Source organism: Cupressus sempervirens, chromosome 8, assembly GCF_028749045.1.
Source record: "Cupressus sempervirens isolate cs-2001-9-10 chromosome 8, ASM2874904v1, whole genome shotgun sequence".
In the NCBI taxonomy this organism is placed as follows: Eukaryota; Viridiplantae; Streptophyta; class Pinopsida; order Cupressales; family Cupressaceae; genus Cupressus; species Cupressus sempervirens.
The window spans coordinates 750,947,831-750,966,355 of NC_143125.1; the positions used below are offsets into that span (position 1 = coordinate 750,947,831).

Sequence of the window (18,525 nt, forward strand, 5' to 3'; positions counted from 1 at the left end):
AAAGAGATAACTTGAAAGATAGATATGAAGATGCAAAATTTTTCATTGGCAAGTTAAAAGACAAGATTGATGATTTAGAATCTGACAAGGAATCTATTGCGTAGACTAGTGATAATAATGAAGTAGGAGATCTTTTGAAGGAAAATGAGATCTTGAAACATGAACTAAAAATCATTGAGCTTAAGTTGAGTCTTAAGAAAAATGGTGGCAAAAGTGAGTCTGAACTGAAAAATGAAAATTTAGATCTTAGATCCTAGTTAAGTCAAGTTACATATGAATTAGATACTATCAAGATTGAACATGCTAAGTTAGAAAAGTATAACATTATTGTGAAAGGAGAATTGACACAAGATAAACAATAATTAGAGAAACTTTATTCCAGTAGTGAGAATATAGATCAACATATATTTCATCAGAGACCTTCTTATGATAGGACAAGACTTGGATATCTGATTAAAGAAAAATCAGGCAAGAAAGTTGAAATCATAAGAGAACTAGATCCAACTATTGAATCCCCTAAGGAATCTGATTTGAGTAAGGTAGAATGAAGCACATCTACTGAAGTATCAAAGGAAGTTGAGTTAATTGATTTGTTAGCTAAACCTAATGAACCTAAGAAAACAAAGCAAGTTGAACAACCTAAGCAAGATGAATCACCCAAGGAAGTAAGACGTGAGTTCAGAAGTAGATGCTTCATATATAATGAGGTTGGACATATGAAAATAGATTGCACAGGTAATTCTTTTAAACCCATTACTAATTTCTATTGTTATAGTTGTCATGGTTATGGACATAAGGTAGTTGAATGTAAGAAACCTAAGTTTGACGGTAATAATGCAAATAGTAGAATGTCTAGGAATAATAACCCTGTAGGTAATGAAAGACAAAGATCACAAAATAGATCTAATGATGGAGAGACATCTAATAGAGAAAAGAACCAGTTTGTGTGTTACAAGTGTAACAATCTTGGACACATTGCAAGGAATTGTAGAGCACCTAAGAATCAGAATGGAACCAATCGAAGAAGAAATGTACTTGAATGTTAGTTATGTAATAACTTCAGACACACAACAAGATATTTCAAAATGGACAGAAGGAACCTTAACATGAATTTGAATAATAGAACGAACAACAATAGGAATGACAGAAGGAATGATAATGGTAGTGACAATAGTTAGAAGGAAGTTGTAATTAAGGAACATGTTGATGAATTCAAGGAAGCATTTGTGATAGCTAAAGATCAAGAAATCTCTTATATAGTTTTAGAGGAACATTTTTTTAATGCACCTGATAAGACATAAATTGCTTGTGACTCATCCTACCTAAATTAAGTAGCTCTAGCAGTGGTAGAGCATTAGTTGGTCAAAACTAATGTTAGAGAGAGTGTTGGAAGTTGCACAGTTAATAGGAGGTTAAGGACATAGAAATAAGGCTATGGTCAAGTGTGCATGTCTTGATATGATCGTAGTAAGCAGGAATTGAGAAATCAAGCTTATTGGTAAGAAGAGACAATATTTGCTCTGTGGTAGATACACATTTAATGCGCAATGCAATTTGAAATGTTTTAAGGATCACAAGCAAGATTTTATGTACCATTTGTTCATGAAAAATGTCTTGAGAAAATTGAAGAGCAATTGACAACGAATTAAAGTGCGAAGTGAAGTTTGAGAAGCAAAAAAGTTGAAGAATCCCTAAATCATGTTTTTAGAGGTATTTTGTGAAGCTTGAATCTAGTTTTTCTATAACTTTAATTACAGCTCAAATGGTAAGTTAAATGTGTATGATGTAAGTGATAGACCAAGCTATGATTTTAAGAAACATCTATTTATTTCTCTATTGGATGATCTAATGGGTGCATTTTCGCAAGTTCTGGAAAATATGTTACATGTCAAGGATATTAGAAGTTACATCCATTGCAAGATTGAGAGCATAGGTGATGAAGAGATTCATAAGGATTTGGGAAAGATGTGTAATAGTGACTTATCTTTGAAGTCTGAGTATGCACATCTAGAGAATTTCAATTTGGTCAAGTATTTGTTTTATACAGAGTTTAATGATCACGATTGGACCTGAATCATTTTGAGTAGGCTACATGATGATATGTTTTGGTTAGGAGGCGAGAAGATTTTCATTGACAATGACTTAATTCACAAGGTCACAAGATTGAGTAATGAAGGCAAAAATGTTGTTAATGAGAAGAATGTCAAGAAAATGGTTGAGATGAACCTAAACACAAGGATTTATGGAAGAAATATGAAGGTAGATTCCATTCAAGATAAAGGAGTAAAGTTTCTAACCAAGGTATTAGGGTACAAGTTAACAAATAATGGTGTTATAAGTTATCTGTGTGCATGGTTATATTTACTATTCAATATTGTTGGTTTATTTTCATATGCAAGTTATAAAGTAATTAACAGTATTCAGTTGTGGGCAAAAGTTTGTAGAATACCGATTAATCGGCCCTCTCAGTATTATCTATTTCTAACAACTTTTGTCTTCAAAATTTGCCAATTCTTGGCATAAAGGCATGGTGATGAATGGGAGCTTGAAGTTGGTTGTTACCTCTAAATTAATTTTTGAAGCAACCAACCTAAAATGTGAAAGGGTTCATATTGAAAGGAAAAGCTTAGGGAAGTACAACTACTTTAGAAATAAGTTCTCCAAGGATAGTGAGAGACTGGAGAGAGTTGAATCCAACAACACATATGATAGATTTTTGCTCCCTCCCCACTTTGTTATCATTTGTTTGTGGGTAATGAAATATTTTACCCTTGAAGGGTGTTTAAACCTATATCATGCTTATCACTTTCCTCTACTCAATTTTTTACGTAATGGGGAAAAAATAAAACTGTTGTTTTTCTCACTTTTCTCTCTTAGTTACAACATTGCGAGTGTAGATAACCCTCTACTTCGCTAGGGGCTGATTCTTGTTCTTTATAAACATGATTTTCATCACTTCCTTGGGTTTGGTAGAACCTTTACTTTTAAGAAAATGTGCAAGGTACCCCCTCCTCTATTAGAATTAAGAAAATTAGTTTTGAGCCCCTATAGGGAAAACCCCCTTTTGAAGAGAAAAATAACAAAGGTTCTAAAAGCCACATTTTCAAGAATACCCAAGATCTACCCCTTGAGGAATCCCTCATTATTGAAACACCATCCAAAAGGAAGAAACTGTCTCTAAATAGCAGTCCTAGTTTGACCCCTAAACATAAAAGAGTGGCTACAAAGATTATTAATGTGGACAAATAAGGGTCTAAGGATGAGAAGGTAATGAGATTAACCCTAATTTCTAGGAGCATAACCAAGACTCTAGATCTACTAAAAGAGATCTAAGAGACTGTAGAAAAATAGAGAAATGAGAAAAAAGAAGGAACCTATAAAAGACATGCAGGAAGCAAAAGTTGAGTAATTGATCTTTGAGACTGAAGAAAAGGTGTCTGAGGATAGTGAAGATACAAACTCCAAGGATGTGGAGTATGTTGGGGAAAGAGAGGAAAAGTCTGAAGAAGAGGAGGATGACTCCCAAATGGAAGAGGAGAAAGTTTCCTAGATGGAAGAGTAGGAAACAGGTCTATATTGAGGTGGACTTACATATGGATAGCCAGAACCAAGAAAAATAGACAAAAAATGAGGAACATAATCAGGAGAATGTAAATAAAAAGAGAGGAAACACTAATAAGGAGAAAAATGCCATCGAGTTGGTGGAAGAAAAAGTTAATGAGTTAGAGAAGGAACTGAGTAGCCACATTAAAATACTACATAACAAGGCCGATTCCCTAAATAATATATAAAATGAGGCTATCACCAATATTGAGTTCAGTGTCATGGTTTTTAGCCTTTGCAAGAAACAATGAGAGATATTAGAAAGGACTACTCTTGTAGTGAACACAAGCCAAAACAAGTTGAAAAAAGAAAGAGGAGCAAGCAAGGACAACCAAGGGATGACCAAGGCGTGAGAAACATCAATGATTAGATGGATGATCTCAAACAATTTGTGAATGGGTGAGAGGCCATCAAGAAGGTCTTATAAGTTTACTTATGTTATGTTCCTATTTATTTTTGGTTCTAGTTCAAGGATGATCCATGTTTTATTTGTTTAATCAACTTATGTAGGTTTATGTTCTATGACAGCTATAGTAAGATGCTTTACTATTTAAACTTTATGTTGATACTTATCCACAATAGTAATTGCTCTGATTATACTCTATTACATTGATCTATTAGTTAGTTTGCTCAAGTTTTGTATGGTTTTTCATAAATTTTTCTTGAAGGTTTTGGTTCCTTTGTTGGAGTATGCTACTCTAGTATGCTTCTTAGTTGTAATGGTCCAGGGCATTGTTATCAGAATGTAACTTAATGTTACTATTTGGGTTTAGGGCCCTTCCCTTGCCTTCGCTACCAAAAATAATAAATTTAACATTTTATATCATATAGAAAGACATATCCATAATTTAATTTTATATTTTAAATTAGATTTATAACTAAATTCAATAATATCTAATAATAAACTAGAATACATGTCATATAACTAAATTATATTTGATTATTCTTTATTAAGAATAATTTAATCTAGGGGTTCACCACTTAATGTCTTAGTTGAGTGGCATCAACATTGTTATTGTCCACACTTAGGTTTGAACTCCCATTGGGCCATTGTGATTTCATACTTGCGCCTTCACTAATTCAATGTGTCTGCAAGCTTGACTATAGCTTTGTAATAAAGGGATGAAGTTCCCCATTTGTATTTCACTAACTCATAGCTCAAGGTCTAAAGAATTTTGTGTGGACTCAGAGGACATGTTGTAGCTATAAAATCTACTAATCACTTATTTTAAAAAACAATCAATCTAATGTATTACTATGTATACAATATGGAAATCCAAGACTATTGCACACAAAAATAATATATAAAAGCAATACTATTAACATTATATTTAGAATCTTATAAACTGAATGAAAATAATATGTTTTGTATAATAAAATAGATTTGTAAATAAATATAAATATATCTAAACATTACCTATTTGATATATTTACTACTCTTTTCTTGCATTAAAATAGTTTGTGGTTATCATTATTTTCATGGTTCTTCATTTTATTGTCATACTCTTCATTATCTGAATATGAAAATGATATTTTTACGAAGAGGGTAGTTTGAACTTGAAATAGATATTTATAAATAAGATCGATCTCATTCTGTGATTGGCAAATGATATATCTATTGTTTTAACATTGCATAAATTTGAATAATATACTTGGTCATGATTTGCATGATTAAAAATGAATGAAATCAAGAAAATATTAAGCAATCTAGGGTCATTAAAGTAGATCCAGTGTATTGTCTTGACAAATGTCATGCATTGTTCATTTCCTATGGAAGAAGAATTCATCAATTTTCAAATGTTGTATTCATGTTACAATGTATATATTTCTTTAATAAAATAAAAATATCAAAATTTCTAGATGTAATCTAGCTAAATTGGATAGGTGCAATTATGATATTTTCACCTCTACATCTAATTGTTTTATCCTAAGGTTAATCTCTCTCTCTCTCTCTCTCTCTCTCTCACACACACACACACACACACACACACACACACACACACACACACATTTTTATTTTTGTGTTCCTCTGGACATCTCTATCTCCATACCACTCTACCTTTTCATCTTGCTATTCCTATCCCTCGCACTAACTCATAATTATCACAAACACAACGTGTTCCTTCAGTTATTATACCTTGATTATCTTCTTGATAGAGAGTGTTTGTTGTAGTCATCTTTAAAGATAACAAGATAACGTTCTTTTATAGCCCACAATATCAAGCATGTGCTGATTAAAATCTATCCTTTTATCCAGTTTAGATCATGTATGTGAGTCCATAATTGATTTAAAGCTGCCACATTATATACAAACATCTATTAATACAAAAATCATTTGTTAAATCACCTACCAATTTACCCCACACACAATACAAATGTATGTAGAACGGCCTTCCATGGCCTACCCATTATATAATAAAGTGTAATTGATAATTTAGTTAATAATTACAATCAAGTGATGTCTAAATGGTTGTGAAAACGTGGGTTTGAATTAAGGCCCCACACCAAAGTCGAGCAATAATAACTTTATTTACAAAAATATCCCTGAAAAGCTCTAGGACAAAACAAAGTCGAAATGGTATCGAAAGGAAACTCGGGTAAGCGGTATCCACGTTGAACGTCTACAACGACAGAACTCGTGATCTCAAATTACTAAAATACATTTCAGAACTTCTAGAAAACTGTTTCACTGCCAGACAAAGTTTTGCAAATAATATCAAAGCGGAACTCGGGTGAACGATGTCCACGTTGAGTGTGGGGAGGAATGTGTAGAATCTTCCCCTTCGACGACTTGTCCGAAGAAGCCACGTTCACCTTAACACATTTGTGGCCAATTTACCAGACACGCTTTCATATTTTCTCCCATTCGCATATTGCTGCCCTCCAATTGACCCATTTCTAACAATCCAAATTCCATCCTTCCCACGCTATAAATGTCAACAACGAGCGCACAAAGAGATATATACGAATCAATATTCTTTCCTAAGCAAGTCGAGAGAGATTCACCTCGCAACACTAGAATTATATAACATTTCTTAGCATTCACTCATCAATGGCGGCCGTTGCTTCAATGTTGATGAAAGCGCCCGCAGCCATCAACTGCGGGGCAGTCCAGAGGAACACCGTTGGTAGTATCAGTAGATTGCCGCAGATGAGAAGCCTCCAAATCAAGTGCATGGCAAAGGTTTGTTATTATTATGTCCTTCACATAGCAATTACTTTATTATTAAATTGTTCTTCTAATCAATGTAGCTTTCGCTAATGTGTTCCATTATTTTGCACGCGGTTCAGGATCCCAAGGAAACGTCCGCTCCTACTGAAGGCGTTCCTCCTCCTACCTCTACAAAGGTGAGAAAGGCATTTAAATGCCCAAATTATAGTAAATTATGAATATTGCATACGTGGACAGTTAATCTGACGTGTGCGATGTGGGCGTCCAGATCAGCAGCACCAGATTTGGAGACCTGTTTGCGTTCTCGGGGCCAGCGCCGGAGATCATCAACGGAAGGGCGGCGATGTTGGGGTTCGTGTCGGCAATTGCAGTGGAAGTGGCGAGCGGGAAAGATTTGGTGTCGCAGGTGAACAGCGGAGGAGTGTCGTGGTTTCTCATAACCGCAGGATTGTTGACGGCGGCGTCGGTGGTGCCGCTGTTCAAGGGAATATCGGCGGAGAGCAGATCGCAGCCGATATTTTCATCGTCGGCGGAGATGTGGAATGGGCGCTTTGCTATGCTTGGCCTCCTCGCTCTCGCCCTTACCGAATACGTCAAGGGCGGACCACTCGTGTAAACTGACGTCACTACTTACATGCGGTGCATTATATTGTTTCTTCTCAAACACGAGACCCAATGGTGGATTCTATTCCGTTTAGCGTGTGTTATACAACTCAACCATACACAAAACCTTGTAAACACGTCAATCTTACACTATAAAGAAAGAATTTTTTTGACTCCAACTCTAGTGAACGCAATTACTGCATATGAGCATTTATTCAAGATGCTCTTTTATGGCGACTGTAAATATACGTGTTGGAAGATTTCTATGAGATGAGAAGCACTTTTTAAAAGTTCTTTATAGTTGGCAATTTCTAATCTTTTATTAAGTGAAGAGTTGTGAAAATATTTAACTGAAATTTATATCTCCCTAATAATGAATTTTATATCTCACTAATAATGATTAATATTAAAAGAAAAATATAAATTCATATTATTAAAGAAAAATAGAATATACATATATATTTTTAAAAAAAATATTTATTTTATGTTAAAATCCGAACACTTTATAGTTGTTTTAAATATAGTAGCTATTGTTATATTCAATAAAGTAAACCAATTAAATAATGCATACTATTATTTTTACAACAACTTTTTAAGCTTATATTTTGTTCAATGGTGGAATATGAAATGAAAACTTGTTAGTTTTCAAGCTGGGTACTTTTCCAAACATAATTTAGATTTGTGAAAAATGTTTTGTAACTAAACACTATTATAAGTTTATGCTATTTAACAAATAGATATTGTCTTCTTCGAATTTAATTGTTTGAAAGTGTAATGCCTTGCCACGAAACCTAAAAGAAATTAACCTATTATGTCACTTAGTTTGCTAAACATTTTTTAAAAGATTATAACAACAAGAGATAACATAGCAGTAGCAATAACTCACATACATACATAAGCAATACAATGACCACTACATCTCTCAAAGGAGTCCATGACGTTGAATCACATACAAAGTTTTATTAAGATTAACTTTGATACATAACAAAGTCCACACCATAGGATAACCACAAGAACGAATCAAATGAAATAATATACAAATACATAAGATGTCACATGGCATAATCCAACATGCATAGTCATCCTTTGTACAAGTCACACGGTATGAGATGCTAAAAGAATATACATCAAGATAAGGTACAACATCTCATAGGATCTTAAATAATCAAAGTATAATAAATTAGAATATGGATAAGTCTTCTAATCCCATAGGCAACAAAGACATGTATGAAACCTAATATGCATGTGGGAAAGTGTCATTTCATGAGTCAACTGTAAGGTTACCTTGGTAGCCTCTCTAGAATCCAACCCCCTAGTGACTCTATTCGACATCAATATCTTTTCTTATAGACAAAGTATACTAAAAATAAATCATACCAATAGATAAATCTTACAAACAAAGCATACCAATAGATAAATTACAATATTCACCGTAGTCCTATACAAGCAACTGGAAAGTATGAATCTAGATAAATCACAATATTCACCTCAATCCTATAAAAGAAATTAGAAAGCACCAATAGATAACTAATCGAAAACCTCATAGGTTACACCAAGAAAATAATAACACATGAACTTACAGAAGAACATTCAATCTCATCACACAAACACATAGATATAGCACATTGGTTGGGAATAAAATAATCATGATAAGACAACATCACATAAAAACATCACAAAAATAACCACTTCCCAAGCCTCTAGTAAACATGCCTATCTGGTCAAACTAGTAGGTTTCCCCGAAACCCACCACAAAATAAAACATGACATCTCGACATGCATTTAAAACAAGTGTAGTTATTTAGTCTTCTTTAAAAAAAATTAGCTCCATAAAACTTGATTTGCATCAAATTCTAGTTTTCATTTCATAATCGTATTGCAGTTGGATAAAGGTTATCAATCATACAATATTATCATGTTATCATGAATGATTTAATTAATAAAATAAATGTATATTATTAGATTAAATCTTAATATCAATTTCATGTCTAAAATATTAATTTGACTTCTATTTAAGTCTAATATTAATAATTACTTTTTCTTTAATTCATAATGCAACTGGAGATAACTTAAACTTGAAATTATAGTTATAATTAGGTTATCTACAATTTCTCTCATAATATTAAAATATTCATAACTAGATGATTATTAAGTTTAGTCAACTATAACTTTTCCTAAAATATAGCTATATCACAAATATATTTATTAACTCATATCTCCACTTGCATTAATAAAAAATTACAAGTTATAACCAACTCAAAGTTTTTAAAAAGAATAAATATTAAAAAATCACTTATACAAAAATAAGTAGTATTTATTTATTTAATTTCCAAAATAAATAAATAATTTTTTAAATTAATAATATTTTAAAATAATTTTTTAATTTCTGAAATTAATAATTAATCATCAATTTTAATTTTTTTTTAAAGAATAAATAAATCCAAAAACTATATTATATTTTTGTAAAATAAAAATAAATATTCAATTAGTATTTTTGCATGCATTTGATTTCACAAATCATGTAACCATAATATACTTAGTTTTTATCTTCCTCCATTGTCCGTTGATCTATTTTTATTTTTGCGATGGTTTTAATAACTATTCTGATTGTTAGATGGAGTGATTGTTAATATTAATGGGATCTCTTTTGTTAATTGACAAATACATTTTCTGGTATAGAATAAAATTTCTTTTTTTATAGGGGACATTTCCTTACTTCCTTTCATAACAAAAGTAAAGAAAAGTCCTCAAGGAAGTGTAGATTTTGCCATCACACCAAAAGCACGTGCTAGTGGTGTAGAGGGCTCATAAGGGATATAGTTGCCAATCCAAGCCTATGTAAGCAAAGATCAAAGGGCTTGAGGGACTTGAACCAATGATCTATGCTCTGATACCATGTAGATTTTTCCATCACACCAAAAGCACATGATGGTGGTGGAGAGGGCTTATTGGAGATATAGTCACTACACCAATTGAAAGGATGGTCATTTACACCACCTCTTGAGAATATTTCTCCTAGACACATGCACTGCAAATATTTATCAAAGTTGTATTCTAATAAGAAGGAAATTAAAAACTTACTTGTATAGTTTTTCAAATCCATACTATTGAAAATAATTTATCCACATCTTTAAGCTAGACAAACAATACTACCTCTTATGCCCCTTCACTGGGAGGATTTTGCATAATATCATTCTGCACAATGGAAGGTGTTCCGGTTTGTAGCAAAAACGATGGAGATTTATGATCTATCAACAAAAATGAGCCATAGCCTCCCTAGTTTGCACCCCTCTCCCATCCTTCCCAGAAAAACAAAAATGCGAACTCGCTATTAAATATGATGGCCCACCTACTGTTTCTTTAGGAACTCTTAGCTTGCTTCAATATCACAATTCGAGTGCGACATTTAGACGTGAATGTTAAATTTCATTGCTTCCAAAAATCACTGATAGAAAAAATATAGCTATTGTCTCTTGCCTTATTATTGTATTACTATTACAAGGCATAAATCCTTGTTATGCTTTTGCAAAATACATGACCCTTACCATCCAATTCATCTATCTATGGACCTCATATGACTACATGATTTATACTTTCTCATCTAAAATGATCTCAAGAACATGAACTCAAATACCAATAATTTGAAGTCATAACTTCTAGTTAACATGCTAAATAGAAACTTTAAATCTCACCAAACATCTCGTATTTCATAGAAGCAAAAAGGGAAGTATTACCCTATGATGCAGGAGCATCTTGCATGGGAAAATTATTGAAAAATAAAATAAAATTTGTGGCGGAGAGAGAAAGTGACGAAAATTAGAGGAGAAATAATTAAAAAATAAATTAAAAAAGGGGAAAAAGGAGAAAAGAAAGGAAAAGAGAATTTTTATTTTCGAGGTGCATAGGTGGCATAATAGAAAAAAATAAAAAATAAATGGTTGTCATTCCATTTATCGAGGTGAGTGGGTAGAATTCTAGAAAGTTATGAATATTGTAGAAAGTTGTGGATAATGTAGAAGGTTGTGGAAGTTGTAGAAGGTTGTGGAGGAATTCTAGAAGCTTGTGGATAAGTCATGCATTGGGTGGTAAATGCCTATTTAAGCAAGGCATATGAGCATTTCTAATCAAGCTCAAGGAGAAGCTTGGGGAGTGGAAGCTCAAGGAGTAGCTTGAGAAGGAGAAGCTCGAGAAGTGGAAGCTTGGGAAGGTGAAGGCTTCAAAGTGTGAAAGAGAAGGAGAAAGTGAAGAGTGAGTTTTCTTGAGTCTGTAGATAGAGCGCCGAATGTGAGGCAGTTTACAGCAGGATTGTGATGGAGTTGTGAGTGTGTAGACAGAGCGCCGAATGTGAGGCAGTTTACACTTGGATCTTGGATTAGGTTTGTGAGAAGAGCTAGTGACTGCGGTTTAGAAACAAGGAGGTTGCTTGGTGGCTTGCGAGCACAAGTTGAGATCTCAGAGGTTTCTACCAGAGTGTGGATCTGGACTAGCTTGGGTTTGGATTGGATCTTGAGAGATCTTGTTGCATTCTTTGTCATGAGTTGGTAAGGGTGGTGTGGCCCTTTGTCAGTGATATCAGAGCAGTACCGACATCAAGTGGTATCAGAGCCACACCTTCATTACCCTAACAGGGAAGGAACTAACTATTAAACTTGGTATAAGTTGCATGACAGAATTCTTAGCGACAGGCAGCGTGACTTTCTTTTTGTTCATGAAATGAGTTGCTCCACCTCAATGGAGATGCTATGAATAAATTGCATGTCTGCCATATTTCATCGAATTCAAAATCTCAAGCATTTCCCATAGGTATCCAAAAATGTAAAAGAGATTGTCCATGTGTGGAAAAAAGAGAGGCTATCGAGCTCCAGAGGTATTACGAAGATCATTACTTCAAGCTCCACAACTTCATATCTGGTCAGCTGGAGTTACATTGTCGAATCTTGTTGTTAGCAAAGAACCATTTCCTGCTAGTAGCACTGACCAAGCTATAAGAGACATCGCCAACATGCGGGGTCTTCAAGATATTTGGGAGCTTGCCAAGCTTCATGATCGCCATCAATCTTTGCCACACAACCTACAAATACTTAGTTTAGATGAAATATAGTTCATGTTTCACAATATATATCGCCACGTTCCATGATGTTTTCAGCGTACATGCGACCTGTGCAATAATGAAAGATGTAATAGAGGGAATGGACATATGTCACAACTCCAAGGACATATAGATCATGCATTTGGCCAAAATGAGTTTTAGAAACTAGTTAGGACAGAACTAGCCTCATGGAACGCAAAAAAAAGAAAAAACCCAATCAAACGAACAATCTCTAAAATTTGTCACTATCATATAAAATTTGATTTTTCAAAATTATTTTTTCATATTAGAGATACTTGGTGCTATGAAATAGTTTTAATGCTTTAACGAACAATTTTCAGTATTAGTATTTATATATTTTAGAATTTGTATTTAAATTATTGTAATAATATATATTTTATTTAAATAACTATAAGATATGTTATAGTATGTATTACATAAATAATGACATATAATATATAATTATATTCTTTCTTTTAATTAATTATAACATTGTAGAATTTTAATAATATATATTAATAAATTTGTTATATCTTAATTTTTTTAGGTTTCAACTTATGAAATGGATTAATAAATCAATACAATTATGATATTATATGTTCATGTTTCTAATATTTTTAAATATTTATATTTCAATATTCTTATATTTTTGAAGTGATTAGTTTTTATAATTATAACTATTTAAAAAAAATTCTATTTTTTGATAATAATAATAAAATGTATTATTGTTTCTTTTAAATTAATTTTTTTATGCACCAAAATCAATTTTGCATTCAAATTTATTTCAATTAGTATTTAAAATATTTGAAATATATCATATTCTAAATGTTAAATAAATATAACTTTGCATAAGTTATGTGAATAAAGTAAAAGTATTTAATTACATTAATATTGCAATATAACATTAGTTGGTACAACAAGACCAAGAAGGAAAAAAAAAAAAAAAAAAACTCAAAAGAATTTAAGTAACAAGAGCTCTGAATCAGCCGAGTCCCTACCTTATGAAGGGTAGAAATGGTAGAAATAATTAAAAAGAGGGAAGGAACATGGTTGGAATAAAATATTTAATATGAAATTATAATATAATATGGAAGAACAAAATTTCTGAGCTTAAAATTCTATTAGCGAAAATTTGTTGGATGTTCTTGCATACCTATAGATATGTTGTTGCAGGGGCAATCTAATTGTTGACTTGATGCATGTGTAATAATACTAAATAGATAAAAGTAGATATTGAAACATATTATCATATTGAATACTTAAAAAAAATACAATCTTTAAATTTATTAATCACACAAAAAATTTGAACTTAAAATCTTTTGTTTTAAACTTGTTAATCTCACATTTTTAATTTTTATCCTCATATTTGAATTTGAAAGTATATTTTAGTCATTTAGAAATAATTGTTTTTTATTTCTAAGTTTACTTAAATAATATATAATTAATAAAATGTAAACTTTTAAGAAAAATAATATGTTTTTTTTATTCTATTATTTAATGATTTAAATAAATATCATGTATACAAAATAAAGTATATAAGAAATTTGTGTAATTATCCTTTAAATTCTATCTTAAACTAATCAAAAATAAACTAACTTCCAACTATTAGAATTACTTCTTCAATATTTTATATTACCAAAAACATCATCTTAACATAATAAATGGAAAAATAAAATTGTATAAACATGAATTGATTAACTCTTAAAATAGTTTGTGAATATATCATAATATGCATGCAAGACAATTTGTGAAGCAATTGATTAACTGAATGAGCACTTGTGAGGTAGTTACAAAAATCTCTATTTTCATATGAGGGGTAAACTTTAATTTTTAGTGGGAATTGCCACTTGAATTAGCTCAATTTGAATTTATTTAAATATGTGCCACTTGAATCAGCTAACTACTAAAACAAAAATTGTTCAATAAATTTAATTTATGACATGATGGTTTTCTACATCCGTGGAGAATATGTCATTTAACATGTCACTTCACCAAGATCAAAAAATTGACAAACATTAAATGCAAACTTATTTGCTACTTTTTCTTTGTTTATTTTTTAATTTGGGAAAAAAATGATTTATATCCTAGAAAAAGATTTAATGCCCAACAAAATTGCTGCTGACCAATAAAAAAAAAGAACTTAGCTTTTTGTAATTGATTTTTAAAATAAATGCTCATAAAACCTTAGGTCATACTTTTTAAATTTTTTTATTGATTTGTCACATCACTATTGTAACTATGAGCAATACAATAAAAAAAATTGCACAATACGATCATTTTTTTTATCATTGTTTTTCTACTTTTCATTCTAACGAAAGGTTCAATTATTTATTTTTGTGTTCTAGTGCATTTTCTCTTGTGTTTGAGCCATTAGTTAGTATAACATATAAAAATACTAAAATAGAAAATAATATTATTTATTATTTATTATATTTTAAGATTACAATATATTTTGAAGAATTTAGAATAAGTGAATTCAAAATTGATTAGATTCTAAAATATTGATAATTTTGTTAGTTTTAATTATGTTAATTTTGTTATATGTATATAATAACAATAATAATAATTTGTCATTTTATTCAAGAAACTATGCAATTACTTCTTAATCAAAATATACATTTTTTTGCTTTATATTTCAGTTCGAGGTGTGAAATCATCTCAATGACCATTTTCACAAAAGGAAGCTTAGTGTCACCAAGGAAGCTCTACTTCAGTATGATAATCAACCCCTCAAATAAAAGTCTAATCAAAGCGATGCTAAATGGGAGGAGAAGGCATGCGGTTTGTCTGTTTCATTGTTTGAATGAAAGCCATGATTTTGACAATCTATGCACATGCAAGTTTTGTCTGCTTGGGCTAAAAATAGGCCATCCTAAAAAACAAAAAACAAAAAATAGAAAAGATTATGAGGACTGGTCTAGGAATGTGTTGGGTTTACAGTTTGTACATGGATTCTGAGCAAAAACCTTGTACGGACAATATTAATGGAAGTTTTGTATGTACTCTTTGATTTTTGATTAAGGAGGCGGTGGTGTTTCTAGTCTAAGAATGCATCACTAGGCTATAATGCCAGAGGAGTTCTAGCCCTAAAATTTGACCGCTACAATTTTTGAAGAAAATCTGACCACTACAGATGGGATCTCTATTCACTGTGCTTGTGTTTGTAAACCCCAGAGTTTCATAGAGCATTCCAGAAATTATACCTCTTCCTAGAAATTGTGATTATTTTATCCTTGATATTTTTGAATGAAAAGTACAATAATACCCTAGAAAAATTTAGACCAGCCAATGAAAAATAAGAAATTAAAAATTAAAAATTAATTTAAAAATAAACATATTTTTAAACTTCAGAAGTGGAACGAGTTTGGTGATAAAATTAATTGAAAATGACAACCAAGAACGTTAGTTCCGTGCCTTGAATACATGACCTTGGTTAAAAATAATATACAATACTACATGCATTTTGGGTCCAACTTTCATATGTCAATATTGTTGCTGCTCAAATATATTGTAAAATATTATATGACATATGTATTTTGGAATCCATTCATGCATTCAAATAGAGAATACATACATTTATTTGTTGTAGCTTCACGAATGTACAAGATTTCTTGATGACCTCTCATCAACAAAACAACATGCAATATCTCTAAGAAAGCCTTGGACCAATGACATCACTGCCAGACAAGGTTTTGAAATAATATCTAAGTGGAACTTGGGTGAGCGATGTCCACGTTGAGTATGGGAGGAACGTGTAGAATCTTCCCCTTCGACGACTTGTCCGTAGAAGCCACGTTCATCTTAACACTTTGTGTGGCCAATTTACAAAACACACTCTCATTTTTTAACCCATTCGCATTTTGCAACCTGGACAATTGGCCCATTTCTAACAATCCAAATTCCATCCTTCCCACACTATAAAAGCCAACAAGTGCCTACCTCTTGAAGAGATATATACAAACCAATATTCCTTCCAAAGCAAGTCGAAAGAAAGATTCACCTCACAAAAGAATTATATAATATTTCTTAGCATTCACGTCTCATCAATGGCGGCCGTTGGTTCAATGATGATGAAAGCGCCCGCGGCCCTCAACTGCGGGGCAGTCCAGAGGACAACCGTTGGTAGTATCAGTAGATTGCCGCACATGAGAAGTCTCCAAGTCAAGTGCATGGCGAAGGTTAGTTATTATTTTCTTCTTCATTTAGCAACTACATTATTAAATTGTTCTTCTAATTAATTAATGTAGCTTTCGCTAAAGAGTTCCATTTTGTTTTGCACGCGGTTCAGGATCCCAAGGAAACGTCCGCTAGCACTGAAGGCGTTCCTCCTCCTACCTCTACAAAGGTGAGAGAGGCATTTAAATGCCCTAATTATAGTAAATTATGATTATTGTATACACGTGGACAGTTAATCTGACGTGTGCGATGTGGGCATCCAGATCAGCAGCACCAGATTTGGTGACCTGTTTGCGTTCTCGGGGCCAGCGCCGGAGATCATCAACGGAAGGGCGGCGATGTTGGGGTTCGTGTCGGCAATTGCAGTGGAAGTGGCGAGCGGGAAAGATTTGGTGTCGCAGGTGAACAGCGGAGGAGTGTCGTGGTTTCTCATAACCGCAGGATTGTTGACGGCGGCGTCGGTGGTGCCGCTGTTCAAGGGAATATCGGCGGAGAGCAGATCGCAGCCGATATTTTCATCGTCGGCGGAGATGTGGAATGGGCGCTTTGCTATGCTTGGCCTCCTCGCTCTCGCCCTCACCGAGTACGTGAAGGGCGGACCACTCGTGTAAACTAACGCCTCTACGTACATGCGGTTGATTATTTTGTTTCTTCTCAAACACGAGACCCAATGGTGGATTCTATTCCGTTCAGCGTGTATTATACAACTCAACCATACGCAAAACCTTGTAAACACGTCAATCTTACACTATAAAGAAAGATTTCTTTTTTGATTTCAACTCTAGTGAGCGTACTTATTGCAAATGAGCGTTTGTTCAAATGCCCTTGTATGTTGAGTGCAATTATACGTGTTGGGAAACCTTGAATTTCAAGTGACGTGGAACACTTCTCATCGTCAAATACCTTTTGAAATTTTCACGTATATCTAAAATTTTGTGCGAAAGCGGGACCAAGCTTTAAATTACAGGAGGCAGGTAACTAATCTGTGGATGCTACTTTTATCTGATTGATTGAGCCAATCAAGTAATAGAATTTTTTTGGCATTAGTGGTTTTATATAATGTTTATATTTGTCATCCAAATATTTATTGTTTATTTTTTTCTTTATTTTCTTCAAGTTTTATGTTCTTTGAATGAACAGTTTTGGAAGTTTTTTCTTCAACCTTTCATTTGTCAATGCGTTTTAATTGTGTGCTTTTTGGAAGTAGTGGATAAAAATGAAGACAAAAAACTTGTGCTTGGAAAAAAGACACATTTCTACCATTTGCGAGTTGTGGGCTGTCAACTTTATTTGATACAGACAAGTGCATTCACTTAGTATGGTCTTAGTTGAAAATAGGCTCTAAAATACTATTTGTAAAGTAAATACTTAATGTCACTTGCAAATGTCTAACGAGTATTGATATTTGTCTCCAGATAGTAGGTAAGCAGTTGTTTATGTTCGGATTCATTTTATGGTTGCATGAGAATTTAGGTATTTTAACGTTAACTTTCCACAAAATCTTACTGTTGCAATGTACATATCCATTCACGCTCATATCCATTTGTCTGATTGCACAGTAGACAAATTAAATTATACAATCTTCTGTTTAGTGCAAGAACCCTTGAAAAATGATTGAATCAGATACTATCATTCTCAATCTCGGTGTTCATAACTTAGAAATAGAGATATGAGCGTAGGTGTATGGTTATTCAACTGAGAGAATTTTGTAGAGTTCTTTCTTATCAAGTAAGCAACTCTTTCTTTTTGCATTCTGATTACCGATTTCCTTATAATCTGTGATAGTTTTTCGTATGTTTGCCAACACATTTGTTTTCTATGAGGTGTGGGATGCTTGATGTTTTGAAGCCAATGTCAAATCTAATGTCCTTCGTAGTAATTT

General features: G+C 32.6%; 2 protein-coding genes across 2 annotated transcripts; both read left to right on the forward strand.

Moving 5' to 3' along the window:
- Positions 1 to 6,563: 6,563 nt before the first annotated feature.
- Positions 6,564 to 7,557, forward strand: LOC149544597 (early light-induced protein 2, chloroplastic-like). Its single transcript, XM_089795202.1, has 3 exons — positions 6,564 to 6,787; positions 6,895 to 6,951; positions 7,044 to 7,557. The coding sequence occupies exons 1-3, from the start codon at positions 6,656 to 6,658 to the stop codon at positions 7,389 to 7,391; spliced, it is 537 nt and encodes a 178-aa protein (XP_089651328.1). The 5' UTR covers positions 6,564 to 6,655; the 3' UTR covers positions 7,392 to 7,557.
- Positions 7,558 to 16,419: 8,862 nt separating this feature from the next.
- On the forward strand, positions 16,420 to 17,748 carry LOC149544598 (early light-induced protein 2, chloroplastic-like). Its single transcript, XM_089795204.1, has 3 exons — positions 16,420 to 16,645; positions 16,756 to 16,812; positions 16,907 to 17,748. Exons 1-3 carry the CDS (start codon positions 16,514 to 16,516, stop codon positions 17,252 to 17,254), a joined length of 537 nt encoding a protein of 178 aa, XP_089651330.1. The 5' UTR covers positions 16,420 to 16,513; the 3' UTR covers positions 17,255 to 17,748.
- Positions 17,749 to 18,525: the final 777 nt, after the last annotated feature.